Here is a 14,856-nt window from a genome sequence, read left to right on the forward strand (position 1 = left end):
GCTCGGGGGTCCTCGGGACAGGAGAGGCACGGAGCTGTTGGAGCGGGGCCAGGAACACGATCCGAGAGTTGGGAGGCTTCTGCTACGGAGAGAGGCTGAGAGAGCTGGGGGTGTCGGGAGACGAGAAGGCTCCGGGGAGACCTTGCTGCGGGGACAGACTTTTAGTAGGGCCTGGAGCGATAGGACAAGGGGGAATGGTTTTAAACTAAAGGAGGGGAGATTCAGACTGGATATAAGGCAGAAATGTTTGAGGCTGAGGGTGCTGAGGCACCGGCACGGGTTGCCCAGCGAGGTGGGAGATGCCCCGTCCCTGGAGACGTTCCAGGCCAGGTTGGAGGGGGCTCTGAGCAACCTGATCTAGTGGCAGACGTCCCTGCTCGTGGCAGGGGCTGGGACTGGATGGCCTTCGAAGGTCCCTTCCGACCCAAACCACCCTGTGATGCTATGGACGGACGGACGGATGGCTGGCTGGACAGTGTCTGGGGCTGCGTGGCTCTAGGGAAGGACAGATGGATGGGTGGATGGATGGACAGACGGACACCTGCTATGGGAAGGGATGGAAGATGGACAGGCAGATGGCTGGCAGGAGATGGCTGGAGCATCTGGGGGCAGATGGATGGTGTGGAGGAGGAGGGCTGGGTGGGTGGTCTGCCAGGACTCGGCCCCCCAACACCCCCCCCAGGGCCCCCCAACAGCCCCCCAGGGCCCAGCATCCTTTGCCAGGGACTCCCAACCCCCTCCCCGGGATCCCTCAGGGAGCCTGAGCTGCTGGAGGGGAAACTGAGGCGGCGGGGGGGAATGGGGTCACCCTGCATCCAGCTGCTGCCCGTGGGGGGGGGGCTCAAGGGGAGGGGGGGGCAGGAAGAGTGCAAAAGGGGGTGTGTGCAAAATAGGGGTTAAAAAAATGGGGGTGCAGAAGGGGAATGCAAGGAGGGGGTGTAAAAAATAGGGATGCAAACGGAGGGGCAAGGAGAGAGGAGGCTGCAAAAATGGGGGGTAGAAAGAGGGGGTGCAAAAGGGGGGGAGGTAAAACCAGAGGTGCAAAAAGAGGGGTGCAGTCATGAGACCAGGGCAGCCCCCCCTGCCTCAGTTTCCCCACTCAGGATTTCAGGGGATTCCGGGGACATGGGGGGACATGGGGACACCCTGGGGGGGGCATGGGGCCCCAGACACCTGGGTGCCTGCGGTGACCGGGGTGCACCCCAATACACAAACACACCGTGTCACACCCAGGCCCTGACACACCCCAACACCACAAACACCCCAACACCCGGCCCCACACCCCGACACACCCTGGGGCCTGTGGGGACCCCACACACTGTGGGGACACTGAGGCACGGGAGGGGGACTCCCACACAGTGGGGAAACTGAGGCACGTAGGAACCCAGAGACTATGGGGAAACTGAGGCACAGGAGACACCCCCCCACACACACACTGAGGACACTGAGGCACTCGGAGGTGACACCACAGCGCTTTTATTGCCCCCCCTTGCCCCCGGGGGGGTTACTCCTTGTAGCCGGGGGGCGGGGGGGCCACGGCGGCCCCCAGGGTCACCTGGGCCAGGTACGTGGTGTCGAAGCAGTGACGCCGCTCGGGGTCCCCCCGCGAGCAGCAGCCCTGGGGGTCGCGCCAGGCGTCCCGGGGGGTGGCGCAGAGGGTGGCGATGCCCTGGGACAGCTGTGGACAATGCGGGGGGGGTCAGGGTGGCTGTGGGGGTCCCCCAGAGCCCCTGGACACCCCCCACCCCACCCCAGCACTCACCTGTTCCTGGGCGCAGGCACTTTGCTCCTCGGGGGGCAGCGGGCAGCACGCGGCCGTCATGGCACCCAGCAGCTCCGGCACCGGCCGCCTGCGGGACACGGACATGGGGGGGTCACCTCTTGGGTGGGGGGGGGGCCCGGATGCCTGGGTCCCCTCTGAGATGGGGGGGGGGAGGTCCCAGATGCCCGGGTCCCCTCCCTGATGGGGGGGGGGTCGTGGGTGAGGGTGGGTCCTGGGTGCCTGGGTCCCCTCTGAGATGGGGGGGGGGTCACAGGGGTGAGGGGGGGCAGGATGCCAGGGACCCTCTCTGATGGGGGGTCCCTGATACTTGGGGCCCCTCCTTGATGAGGGGGTCCTGGGGAAGGGTCCCCCCGGATACCTGGGTCCCCTCTGAGATGGGGGGGGGTCATGCTGCTCGGTGCCCCCACCCCGCAGATCCCTCCCCAGGAGTTGGGGGGTGCCCGGGCGCTGGGGTCCCTCCGGGGGGGGAGGAGGGGAGGTGGGGGGGGCGGTTGTTGGGTGGGGGGCACCCACCTCTTGGTGAGCAGGCGGGTGGGCCCGCAGAGGGAGCGGAGCAGCGCGGGGCCGGGCCGGGCCAGGCTGACGTTGTGCAGCTCCCGGTCGTAGGCAGGGTGGGGGGCGGCGGCGGCGAAGCAGCGGCCCCGGGCACGGCCCCCCCCGCGCTGGCAGCACCGGTGCTGCCCCGTCTTCACCGCCGCCTCCTCCCGGCAGAACCGCTCCAGCCCCTTCCGCCACTGCCGGGGGTGCCATCAGTGGGGGCACCCGGGTGCCCTCCCCGGACACCTGGGTCCCCTCCCTGGGTGCCTGGGTCCCCTCTCTGGGTGCCTGGGTCCCCTCCCCGGGTGCCTGGGTCCCGTCCCTGGGTGCCTGGGTGACTCCCCGGACACCTGGGTCCCCTCCCTGGGTGCCTGGATCCCTCCCCGGACACCTGGGTCCCCTCCCTGGGTGCCTGGGTCCCCTCCCTGGGTGCCTGGGTGATTCCCCGGGCACCTGAGTCCCCTCCCTGGGTGCCTGGGTCCCCTCCCTGGGTGCCTGGGTGATTCCCCAGACACCTGGGTCCCCTCCCTGGATGCCTGAGTCCCCTCCCTGGGTGCCTGGGTGACTTCCCAGACACCTGGGTCCCCTCCCCAGGTGCCTGGGTCCCCTCCCCGGATGCCTGGGTCCCCTCCCTTGTTTCTAAATGCTTGGATCCCTTCCTGAATCCCTGGGTCCCCTCCCCGGATGCCGGGGTTCCTCCTTGCCACCTGGGTCCCCCCCCAATCCTCGGATGCCTGGGTCCCTCCCAAACACCTGGGTCCCCTCCCCAGACACCTGGGTCCCCTTCCCGAATGCCTGGGTCCCTCCCGGACACCGGGGTCCCTCCTTGCCCCCCCCCCCCCATGTCCCCTCGGCACTCACAGCGTCCTGGGCGCAGGCGAGGCTCCCGTTGCGGCAGCAGCGGCCGTAGTCACGCTCCAGGCGCAGGCGCAGGCGGACGCGAGGGCCGGAGCGGCCGGAGGGGCCGGGGGGGCCGGGGCGCAACCCCCGCAACTGGCAGATGTTGCCCATGTTGGCGGCGGTGGGCTCGCCGGGGGGAAAGGGCGGCTCGGCGACGGGGTCCCAGACGGCGACGACGGCGGTGGCGGCGGCCTCGGTGATGGCGTCGGGGCCCTGGGCGAAGCAGCGGCGGCGTGCCGCGCCATGCTGCCGGCAGCAGTGGAACTGCCGCGTCTTCACCCCGAATTCATCGGTGCAGAATCCATCCAGCACATCCATCCACTGTGGGACAGCGGGGTCAGACCCCCCCCGCTCTGGGTGTCACCCCCCCTGCCCCCAGGGTGTCCCCATGTCACTGTGTCCCCCCCTTCCCCGGGACTCACGGCGCGGCGGGCACAGGGCAGCGGCGTGTCGTGGTGGCAGCAGGCGTTGAGGCGTGGACGGAAGGCGTCGAGCGCGGCTGCCTGCCGGCGCAGGTGGGCGAAGGCGGTGGGGGGCAGCGCGCGGGTCGGGGGGGCCCGGGGGGCTGGCGGCAGTGACGGGTGACGGCGGGGGCCATGGGCCAGGCGGGGGGGAAACCGTCCAGGATGCTGGGCCAGGCGGGGGGGAGGCGCGGGGGGCCGTGGCACCCGCCGCCAGGATGTCGGGGAGCAGCGGGGGGGCCACCTCCTCCTGCAGCACTGAAAGGGGGGGTGTGGGGGTGTGGGGAGGCGGCGGGGGGTGTCCCCACCGCCCTGGCCCCAGGTGACACTTGTCCCTATATGGCCCCCCCATCCCCATTTGTTCCTTGCCCCTGTGTCTGTCCCCCCCCCAACGCAGTGTCCCCCTGTCCCCAACCCTCACTGTCCCCATGTCCCCCATGTCACCCCCACCCTGTGTCCCCCCCATCCATGTCCCCGTGCCCCCCTGTCCCCAACCCTGGCTGTCCCCATGTCCCCCCCATCCATGTCCCCATCCCAAGGTGTCCCCCCCAGTGTCTCCCCATCCATGTCCCCCCTTGCCCCCCCATCCATGTCCCCATCCCTGCATGTCCCCCCGTGTCCCCCATCCATGCCCCCCCCATCCCCAACACCCCCTGTCCCCCCTTCCATGCCCCCACCCCTGGGTGTCCCCCTGTCCCCAACCCTGGCTGTTCCCATGTCCCCCCATCCCTGGGTATCCCCCTTGTGTCCCCCCCATGTCCCCCATCCCAGGGTGTCCCCCTCGTGTCCCCCCCATGTCCCCCCATCCCGGGGTGTCCCCCCACCCCGTCCCCCCACCCCTGCCCTCACGTTGCTCGATGTGGGGGTGCTGCAGGACCAGGCTCTCCTGTGCCACATGCTGGGGTCGCTCCGGAGCCACCACTGTCACCGGCGGGGGACACAGGGGTGTCAATGGGGACACCCCCCCCACATCCCCTGCCCGGGGAGGGGGGGGGAAAGTGGGGACCCCCCCCCCGATCCTGTGGGTTGGGAGCCCCATAACGGGGAGGGGACCCAGATGTTCGGGTAGGGGACCCAGATGTCTGGGGACGGGGACCCAGGTGTTCGGGGAAGGGGACCCAGGCGTCTGGGGAAGGGGACCCAGATGTTCAGGAAGAGGACCCAGGCATTCGGGAAGGGACCCAGATGTTCGGGAAGAGGACCCAGGCATTCGGGAAGGGACCCAGATGTTCGGGAAGGGACCCAGATATTTGGGAAGGGACCCAGATGTTCGGGAAGGGGACCCAGGTGTCTAGGGAAAGGACCCAAATGCGTGGGCAGGGACCCAGGCATCTGGGGTGGGGAACCCAAGCATGCGGGTGGGGACCCAGGTGTCCGGGGAGGGGACCCTCATGCGTGGGCAGGGGACCCAGATGTCCCAGTTGGGACCCAGGTGTTTGGGAAAGGGGACCCAGGCGTCTGGGAGAGGCCCCAGATGTGCGGGTGGGGACCCAGGCGTCCGGGCAGGGCACCCAGGTGTCCGAGTGGGGACCCAGGTGTTGAGGAAGGGGACTCGGGTGGCCGGAGGGGGGGGGGGGGGGGGGGGGGGGGGGGGGGGGGGAACCCAGGGGTCCGGGGAGGGGAACCCAGCCATGCGGGGTGGGGGGGGGGGGGACCCTGGCGTCGGTTGGGGCCACGGGACTCACCGGCAGCACCGAGGAGGAGGAGGAGGAGGAGGCCGAAGGCGGCCATGGCGTCGGGTGCTGTGGGGCTACCGCCGGCTCGGCCGCCTTATGAAGGGCCGGGGCGGGCGCGGGGCCGTATCCTGCGGGGCTGAGTCACGGCCTGACGTCGCGGCAGGGCCTGGGGGGGGGGGCTTGGGGGGGGGGGGGGGCAGGCCCGGGGGGCTGCGGGTGCTGGGCCGCATCCTGCACCCCCAAACAGGGCCACGGTCACGACCCTGACCCCAACCGCCCTGATCAGGCTGGGAGAGGGGAGGGGGGGTGTGGGGTGTCGGGGACACCGCGGCCGTCCTGTTCCCCACCCTGGTGGCCCTGTCCCCCCCCCCCCGCGGTGGTCCTGGTCCCCCCACCCCGGGGACCCCTGCGTCACGGCAGGGGGAAGCGGCCGGATTTTTGTGGTTTTCGCCCCGTTTTGGGGCCTGCCCCGCCCGGTGAGTCACCCCTGGTACTGGCAGGGCCAGAGGGGGGAACAAGGCGCGGGGGGGGGGCCCACCCATGGAGGAACCCCCCCCCACGGCGTGAGGGGGGGGGGGGCTCAGCTCGTATCCCCCCCACTGGGGGACCCCGCCTGTGTGGGGCAGCGGTGGCAGGAGGGTGTCACAGCCTCGGTCACCTCCCTTCACCCCAGGACGTGGCGGAGGGGGGTCCCTGGGGGGGTCGTGTGTGTCCCCCAAAAGCGCAGCCGCATCCTGCCCGGGGCTGAGCCCATACTTTTGGGCAGGTGCCGGGGCGGAGGGGGGGACACACACAGCCCTTGGCCCCCCCCCCCCCCCCCGATTGCCCAACACCCTGCGGCAGCATGACGCGAGTTTGCGCAATTCCCCCCCCCCCCAATCCCCCCCCCCCCCGGGAAGGGGGGGACCCAGGCGTCCGGGTGGGGAAATCCCCGGCAGGAAGGATCCAGGCGTCCGGGCTGGGGGGGACCCAAGTGGGTGGGTGGGGGGACGACACCCAGGCATCCTGCACCCCCCCTGCCCAGGATGCCAGCACCAAGGGGTCGGGGAGATGCACCGAGCTGCCCCGGTCTCAGCTCGTGCCACAGCCCGGCACTGTTTCCCAGCACTTTAATGGGTGTCGGAGGGGGTGCAAGGGGGGGGACACACAGGGGTGGGGGGGGGTCAGAAGCGCTCCTCGGCGTCGGGGACGCGGGCGTCCCGCAGCTCCCGCAGCCGCTGCAGCACCCGGTGCAGGTCGTGCTCCCCCAGCTGCCGGTTGTCCCGCGTGCGGACGCTGACCGTGCCGTGTGCCCGCTCCCGCCGGCCCACCACTGCGGGGGCACCGGGTGGGTGGGTGGGGGGGGCCCCGTGTACCCCCCCCCCGCCCCGTGTCACCCCTACCCTGCACATGCCTCCCCCCCCAGGCACCCCCCCTGCTCCGTGCTGGGCACGCCCACCCACGGGTGCACTCACCCACGGGTGCACCCACACTCACATGTGCTCCCACGTGGGCACCCACAGCCCCCCCCCCCGCAGCCGTCACCAGCACCCACCACCCAGGGGCAGGGGGGTCAGCGGGTCCCAGGGGGGGTCCCAAGGCAGGGGGCTCAGGGGGATCCTGGGGGGGTCCCAGAACAGTCCCAGGGTGTCGAAGGGGATGCCGGGGGGGTCCCAAGAGGGTCTTGGGGGGGGGGGGGGGTGTCTTCAAGGGGAGTTCCTGGGGGGTTCCAAGGGGGGGGTCCCAAGGCAGGAGGGGTGTCAGGGGATTCCCAAGGTGGGGGGGTCTCATGGGATCCCAGGGGGGTCTCAGGAGGGTCCCAGGGGGGTGTCGGGGGGGTCCCAGAAGATTCCCAAGGCAGGGGGTCCCAGTGCTCCCCCCAGCAGCTCCCAGGTCCCGGTGCGGGGGGGTCGGGTGCTGCTGACTCAGCGCAGCCGGTCCTGGGGTGGGGGGCGTGGGGGGGGGTCCTGGGGGGGGTCTGTGGGCTGCGCTGTCCCCCCCCCATCCCCCTTACCCAGCTGGAAGTTGTAGTGGGCGAGCTGGGCCCGGCGGATCTTCCGGGCCAGGGTGGCCCCCGCGTCCCCGTCCAGGTCGGCCACCACGCCACCCCCCCGCAGCACAGCCTGCACCTGCCCCACGGCGTCAGTGGGGCCGGGGGGGGCACGGAGGGATGGGGGGGCACGGGGAATGGGGGACATGGAGGGATGTGGGGGGGACACGGAGGGCACAGAGGGTTGGGGGGGACACAGGGATGGGGGGACATGGAGGGATGGGGGGGGACACAGAGGGATAAGAAGGGATGGGGGCACAGAGAAATGGGGGGCACAGAGGGATGGGGGGGACACAGGGATGGGGGACATGGAGGGATGGGGGACACAGAGGGATAAGAAGGGATGGGGGGCACAAAGAAATGGGGGGGGCACAGGGATGGAGGACATGGAGGGATGTGGGGGGACACGGAGGCATAAGGAGGGATGGGGGGCACAGAGAAATGGGGGGGCACAGAGGGATGGGGGGACACAGGGATAAGAAGGGATGGGGGGACACAGAGGAATAGGGGGGACACAGGGATGGGGGACACGGAGGGATGTGGGGGGACACGGAGGGATAAGAAGGGATGGGGGGCACAGAGGAATGGGGGGGCATGGCGGGCACAGAGGGATGGGGGGCACAGAGGGATGTGGGGGACACGGGAGAACGGGGGGGACACAGGGATAAGGAGGGATGGGGGGGCACAGAGGAACAGGGGGGCACGGAGGGATGGGGGGGACATAGGGATGTGGGGACACGGGGGGATGTGGGGGGACACAGGAGGATAAGAAGGGATGGGGGGCACGGAGGGATGGGGGTCACATGGAGGGACGTGGGGGGACACGGGGAATGGGGGGGGACACGGGGATAAGGAGGGATGGGGGGGCACAGAGGGATGGGGGGGACACAGAGGGATGGGGGGGACGCAGATAAGAAGGGATGGGGGGACACAGAGGGATGTGGGGGACATAGAAGGATGGGGGGGGACATGGATAAGAAGGGATGGGGGGACCACAGAGGGATTGGGGGGACACACGGAGGGATTTGGGGGGGGGGGGGACAGGAGGATTTGGGGGGGCACCCTCACCTCCCGGGCGTAGTCCTCCACTTCGGGTGCCTGCGGGATGACCATCGCCTGCAGCGGGGACAGCCAGAGCGGCCTGCGGCGGGGATGACATCGGAAAAGAGGAGAGGGGGGGGGGGGATGTCAAAGCAGGGGTGTCCCAGGGATTGAGGGATTTTTAAGGGGGGGGGGATCCCCGAAGGGTCCCGGTTTGCCCCCTTTGGGGGCAAACCGGGACCCTTCGGGGGTCCCCCCCCCCTCAACTCACCATCGGCCACCGCAGCTCTCGGCCAGCACGGCCACCATGCGCTCGACGGAGCCCAGCACTGCCCGATGGATCAGCACCGGCCGCGCCGCCCCCCCTGTCGCACTGAAAAGGGGGGGGGAGCAGGGGGGGCACCAGGGGTCAGAGGGTATGGGGGGGTCAGGGGGACCCCCACCTCCCCCCCAAAACCATCCCCCCCCCCCCCCCCCAAATACCTGGCATACTCCAGCCCGAATCTCTCCGGCATTTGGAAATCCAGTTGGACGGTACCGCATTGATGTTGCCGTCCCAGCGCATCCCGGATCCGGATATCGATCTATCGGGAATAATGAGGTGGTGGTAAGGGTGGGGGGGGGTGTGATTCCCAAAGGGATTTAGGGATCCCATCCCCAAAATCTCTCACCTTGGGGCCGTAAAAGGCGCCGTCGCCCGGACTCAGCTCCCAGGGCTGCCCGAAGGTGCGGAGGCTCCGCTCCAACTGCTGCAGGGACAGATGGAGGCGAGGGCGGGCGATGACACGGGGATGCACGGATACAGCACGCGGATACAGCACGCGGACACGACGGCAAAGCCGGGAGGTGACATGGGGGGGGACGGGATGCGTCGCATGGGACGCAAGGGCACAGCTGGGAGGTGACGCGCAGGACATGGAGGAGAAGCTGGGACACGATGCATGGGATACAGGGACAAAGCTGGGATATGGCGCATGGGATACAGGGACAAGGCTGGGACACGGCGCATGGGACATGGAGACAAGGCTGGGACACGGTGTATGGGACACGGGGACAAGGCTGGGACACAGGGACAAGGCTGGGACACGGCGTATGGGATACGGGGACAAAGCTGGGACACGATGCATGGGATACAGGGACAAAGCTGGGATACGGTGTATGGGACACAGGGACAAGGCTGGGACACGGCGTATGGGATACGGGACAAGGCTGCGACACGGCGCATGGGACACAGGGACAAGGCTGGGACATGACGTATGGGATATGGGGACAAGACTGGGACACGGTGCATGGGATACAGGGACAAGGCTGGGACACGGTGCATGGGACACGGGGACAAGACTGGGACACGGTGCGTGGGACACGGGGACAAGGCTGGGACACGGTGCATGGGACACGGGGACAAGGCTGGGACACGGTGCATGGGACACGATGCGGGGACACGCTGGCAAGGCAGGAGGTGACGCGTGGGGCACGCCGCAGGGAACACGGAGGCAAAGCTGGGATGCGCTGGCGGGGACAGGGCCACGCTCCGTCCTCGTCCCCGTCCCCGTCCCACCTGCTCGGCGCGGTCCCAGGTCTCGGGGTCCCCCAGGAATCCGGGGGGGCGGGTGGCCAGGGCCAGGCGGAAGGAGAAGCCCAGCACGGCGTAGACCGTCCGCACGAAGTCCAGGCAGGCGTCGATCTCGCCCTCCAGCTGGGGACGAGGGGTCAGCGGGGCCGGGGCGGGGGGACACACACGGCGGGGGGGGGGGGACACGGGGGGGGGGACACACGGGACACACGCAGGCGGGGACACTGACCTGCTCCAGCGTGCAGAAGATGTGAGCATCGTCCTGCTGGAAACGCCGCACCCGGGTCAGCCCCGTCAAGGTGCCGGGGGGCTCGTTGCGATGCAGCACCCCAAAATCGGCCAAGCGCAACGGCAGCTCCCGCCACGACCGCGGCCGGTGGGCGAACATCAGGCTGCGGACGGACAGACGGACGGTCAGCCCCCCCCCAGCAGCGTCTCCCTCGTGTGTGTGTCCCCCCCCACACTCACCAGTGGGCCGGGCAGTTCATGGGTTTGAGGGAGAGGGTCTCGGTGCCGGCGGTGAAGGAGAACATGTGGGTGCTGTAGTGCTGCCAGTGCCCCGAGAGCTCCCAGAGCCGCGGGCTGAACACGTTGGGGGTCACCACCTCGCAGAAGCCCCTCGCCCGGTACTCGCTCTGCGGGGACGGGGACGTCAGCCCAACCCCACGGCACCCATCCCGGGGGGAGGGGGGGGGCTGCGGGTGCTCCAGGGCGCGGGAGGGACGGGGAGCTGCAGCCACGGGTGCTGCGGGGATGGGACACGGCGGGGAGTTGGGGTGTAAGAGGGTCTGGGTGCGGTGGGGATGGGGTGCGGTGGGGTGCAATGGGTCTGGGTGCGATGGGGATGGGGTGCAACGGGGTCTGGGTGCCGGCACAGCAGGGCTGAGGTGCAACAGGGTCTGGGGGTGATGGGGATGGGGTGCAGTGGGGTGCAATGGGGTCTGGGTGCCAGCACAGCAGGGCTGGGGTGCAACAGGGTCTGGGTGCAATGGGGATGGGGTGCAGTGGGGTGCAACGGGGTCTGGGTGCGATGGGGATGGGGTGCAGTGGGGTGCAATGGGGTCTGGGTGCCAGCACAGCAGGGCTGGGTGCAACGGGGCCTGGGTGCAATGGGGATGGGGTGCGGTGGGGTGCAACAGGGTCTGGGGGTGATGGGGATGGGGTGCAGTGGGGTGCAACGGGGTCTGGGTGCAATGGGGATGGGGTGCAGTGGGGTGCAAGGGGGTCTGGGTGCCAGCACAGCAGGGCTGGGGTGCAACGGGGTCTGGGTGCCGGCACAGCAGGGCTGGGGTGCATCAGGGTGCACATATGGGGCCACAGTGCAAGAGGGTCTGGGTGCAGTGGGGTGCACAGCAGGAGCGGGTGCACAGCGGGGGCCGGGGTGCAAGAGCATCTGGGTGCGATGGGGCTGGGGTGCAGTGGGGTGCACAGGCAAGGTCTGGGTGCAGCCGGGAACGGGGTGCAGATGGAACGGGGCCGGGGTGCAGGCGCAGGAGGGTCTGGGTGCAGCGGGGTGCGCAACGGGGTCGGGGTGGGAGCGCAAAGGCCCGGGGGTGCACGGACGCGGGGCCACGGGGCAGGGCAGGATCGGGGTGCACAGCGGTAGGGGGGGGCAAAAGCAGACCCCGATTTCTCCCCCCACCCCCGGCGAAGGTGACGGCGCCGCCGCCGGGGACGGGGAGGGGGGAAGCCGTGGGGGCCGTACCCTGATAAAATCGACGAGGGCGTTGTAGACGTGGGCGCCGCGGGGCAGGAAAAAGCAACTGCCGGGGCTGAGTTTGTGGAAAAAGAAAAGCTCCTGCTCCTACGGTGGCGGGGTGGGGCGGGGGGGGGGGTGGGCGTTACTTGGGGGGTCGCCGGCCAGCCGGCGACCCCCCAAGTAACGCCCACCCCCCCCCCCGCCCCACCCCGCGTAGGGTCTTTACCCGACCGATGCGACGGTGATCCCGGAGAGCGGCTTCATCCTGCGCCTGCTGCCAGGCGGCTAAATCCCGGGCGCTGGGGAAAGCGACGGCGGCGAGGCGTTGCAAGGACAGCCGGTCACCGGCTCCTCGCCAAAAGGCGGCCGAACTCTGCCGTGGGGCGGGCGGAAATTCAGTGGGATTCGGATGCCCGGGTTCTTTCCCCCTCCCCGTATTTAAAGCTTACCGTCAGGATGCGGAGGGTCGCGATCAAGCCCGTGTGCCGGAGGAGGGGGCCGCGGTAGAGCTGGAGGAGGGGGCCGCACCTGCAAGGACAGACAGACGGACGTGGGGACAGAGCGCGGACCCCGGGGCGCCGTCTCTGCTCAGATGCACCCGCTCGCCACCCCAGGGCCCCTCCCCGCGCTCACCTATAGACGGTGGCCGTAGGGGACGTCACCTCCTCCTCGATCTGCTGCAGCTGGAAGCTGTTGTGCTGGGTGGGGGGGATTGAGGTGGGTGACAGCGGCACGGGTGACACCGAGGGGGGGGGTGACACCGTGCTGGAGGGGGGGAAGACCGAGGCGGGTGACAGCGGCATGGGTGACACCGAGGGGAGCGACACCGAGCAGGGGTGACACTGCTCCCCGTTAGCATCCCCCTGCTCCATAACCCCAACCAGGAGGTCCTGATGTCCCCAAGCTGAGCTCCCTTGCCCCATCCCGGGATGGGGAGGGGACACGCCAGGGTGGGGGGGGGGGACACGCCGCGGGACTCACCTTGAAGAGCTCGGCCAGCTGCTGGCGGGTGGCCTCGAGGCGCTCGAAGCGGTGCCCGGCGCGGGCGAAAGCGGCGCAAGCGTCTTCCAGCGCCGGCAGGTCACCGCGCTGCACCGTCCTGCGGGCGCGGGGAGGGGCTGGGGACACCGCGCCCCATGGGGGGGGGACACCCGTGTGTCGTCGTCATCGTCGTTCCCCCCCCCCGCCGTTTACCTGTCGCCCATGTGGATGTCGCAGAAGAAGCCGTCCTCGGTGGCCTGGGCGCTGCAGAACGTGGCCCCGTAAAACTGCTCCGCCACCGCTCCCAGGACGCAGGCGCCGGACCGCCAGAAAGCCTGGGGGGGGACGACACACGGGGGGGGACACACGGGAGGGGACACACGGGGGGGACACGCTGTGAGGGGAGCGGGGCGCGGGTCCGGCCCCCGTGTCCCGCGGGACTCACCGCCCGTCCCTCCGGCGTTGAGAAGTCGAGGAGCTCCAGGTCGGCGTCGCTCTCCAGGGGCCGGTCGAGGTCCTGGAGGGTCCCGTTCACCCGGGCCACCAGCGCCGCCTCCGCCAGGCCCCCCCTGCGGGGACACCGTGGGGACCCCGTGGGGAACACTGGGGATCTTGTGGGGAACCCCGTGGGGACCCTGGGGACCCTGTGGGGAACCTGGGGACACTGTGGGGACCCTGTGGGACCCCGTGTGGGGACCCTGGGGACACTGTGGAGACACTCTGGGAACCCTGGGGACACTGTGGGACCCTGAGGACCCCGTGGAGACACTGTGGGCAACCCTGGGCACCCCGTCGAGCACCGTGGGGACCCCGTGGAGGCACCGTGGGGAGATAGTGGGGACGCTGGGGACACCGTGGGGACCCCATGGAGGCACCGTGGGGACATAGTGGGGACGTGGGGACACTGTGGGCAACCCTGGGTGCCCCGTGGAGGCACCGTGGGGACCCTGGGGACCCCGTGGACCCTGTGGGGACATAGTGGGGACCCTGGGGACCCCGTGGGGACCCCGTGGGGCCCCTCGCTGTCCCCGGCTGGGGAGGGGAGGGACGAGGCCTGCGTGTACCCCAGCTGCGTGGCCACCTCGAAGGGGGTGGTCTGCAGGGCCCGGCCGGGCAGGCGGCCCCCCCCGGGCAGGGCGATGCGGATGGGGGTCCCCGGGGGGGGGCGGCCGGCCCCGGCCCCGGCCCCGGTCCCATCCCGCTGCTCCTGCGCCGCCCGCAGCTGCTGGAAGAGCCGGAGCCGCTCGGAGAGGTGGGGGTCCGGCCCGGAGACCTGGGGACGGAAGGGTCAGGGGTCAACGTGGGGTCATACGCGGGGTCAGGACGCCGGGGTCGCCATGGGAGCGCGAGGGTGCCGGTGGGTAGAGGCGGGCAGGGGGGAGGGTGGGAGTCAGGGGGTGGGGGAGGGGCAGGACGCCGGGGTGCCGGGGTGGGGGGAGGGGTTGGGCGGGCCCGAGCGCACCCGGTGACGGCGCGCAGTTCCCGCGAAGAGCAGCCGCCCCGCGGCGCGCGCGGACGGCATGGCGGGCGGCCCCGCCCCTTCCGCCGCCAGCCGGACGCCGGCGTCCCCTGCGGGGGCGGGGCCAGACGCAGAATTCCCCCGCCCAGAGGCGGGGCCAAATCACGGGTGATCCCTCCTAGGGGCGGGGCCGGAACGCCTGGGTCCCACCCCTCTCTCTGTGTGGCGGGAACGGTGAGTGCGACCTCAACCTGGTGCTCGCCCGGTGTCGTGTGTCCCGTTCCCCCCCGTCCCCCCCCCGCGGAGGCCGCGTTGGACTCGCCCGCCCGTGGGAAAGCCCCGCTGTCCTGGCGCGGGCAGGACGGAACCACGGACAATGGCGGGGGGGAGACGACGACGGGACCCCCCCCTCACAGCGGGTCCTTGTGCCTCAAGGTATCCGGAGGGGAACGGGGGTTTAGTCAGCCCCGACCCCCGCCCAGGCCCCCCCCCGCCGCGGTACGAGGCCCAGCCGGCTCCACCGGGCCGGGAGAGGGGAAGGAGAAGCCGCCCCCCCCCCCGCCCCGGGGCCATGGCCGGGGGATCCCCTCAGGACTGAGGTGACCGAGACCCACCCGAGCGCCCGCGACAAAGAAAGGATCCGCCACCTTCTCGTTTTTGTAATTTTTATGTAGATATTTAACCCTACACCTTTATCAAACATATATGATGGATTCT

At 70.4% G+C, this 14,856-nt stretch overlaps 2 protein-coding genes across 2 annotated transcripts; both read right to left on the reverse strand.

The window, feature by feature from the left end:
- Nucleotides 1-1,456: 1,456 nt before the first annotated feature.
- ECM1 (extracellular matrix protein 1) lies at nt 1,457-5,415 on the reverse strand. Its single transcript, XM_050912351.1, has 7 exons — nt 5,367-5,415; nt 4,531-4,602; nt 3,643-3,939; nt 3,182-3,541; nt 2,297-2,517; nt 1,763-1,850; nt 1,457-1,678 (listed from the first exon to the last, which is right to left on the reverse strand). Exons 2-7 carry the CDS (start codon nt 4,576-4,578, stop codon nt 1,505-1,507), a joined length of 1,188 nt encoding a protein of 395 aa, XP_050768308.1. The 5' UTR covers nt 4,579-4,602; nt 5,367-5,415; the 3' UTR covers nt 1,457-1,504.
- A 1,042-nt stretch (nt 5,416-6,457) lies between these two features.
- On the reverse strand, nt 6,458-14,202 carry TARS2 (threonyl-tRNA synthetase 2, mitochondrial). Its single transcript, XM_050912221.1, has 18 exons — nt 14,143-14,202; nt 13,745-13,953; nt 13,126-13,249; nt 12,894-13,015; nt 12,681-12,798; nt 12,333-12,397; nt 12,149-12,227; nt 11,926-12,072; nt 11,706-11,804; nt 10,469-10,635; nt 10,230-10,392; nt 9,986-10,123; nt 9,099-9,176; nt 8,911-9,011; nt 8,699-8,800; nt 8,455-8,527; nt 7,351-7,465; nt 6,458-6,669 (listed from the first exon to the last, which is right to left on the reverse strand). The coding sequence occupies exons 1-18, from the start codon at nt 14,200-14,202 to the stop codon at nt 6,521-6,523; spliced, it is 2,109 nt and encodes a 702-aa protein (XP_050768178.1). The 3' UTR covers nt 6,458-6,520.
- Between the last annotated feature and the right edge of the window lie 654 nt (nt 14,203-14,856).

Source organism: Gymnogyps californianus, chromosome 29, assembly GCF_018139145.2.
Source record: "Gymnogyps californianus isolate 813 chromosome 29, ASM1813914v2, whole genome shotgun sequence".
Lineage (NCBI taxonomy): Eukaryota > Metazoa > Chordata > Aves > Accipitriformes > Cathartidae > Gymnogyps > Gymnogyps californianus.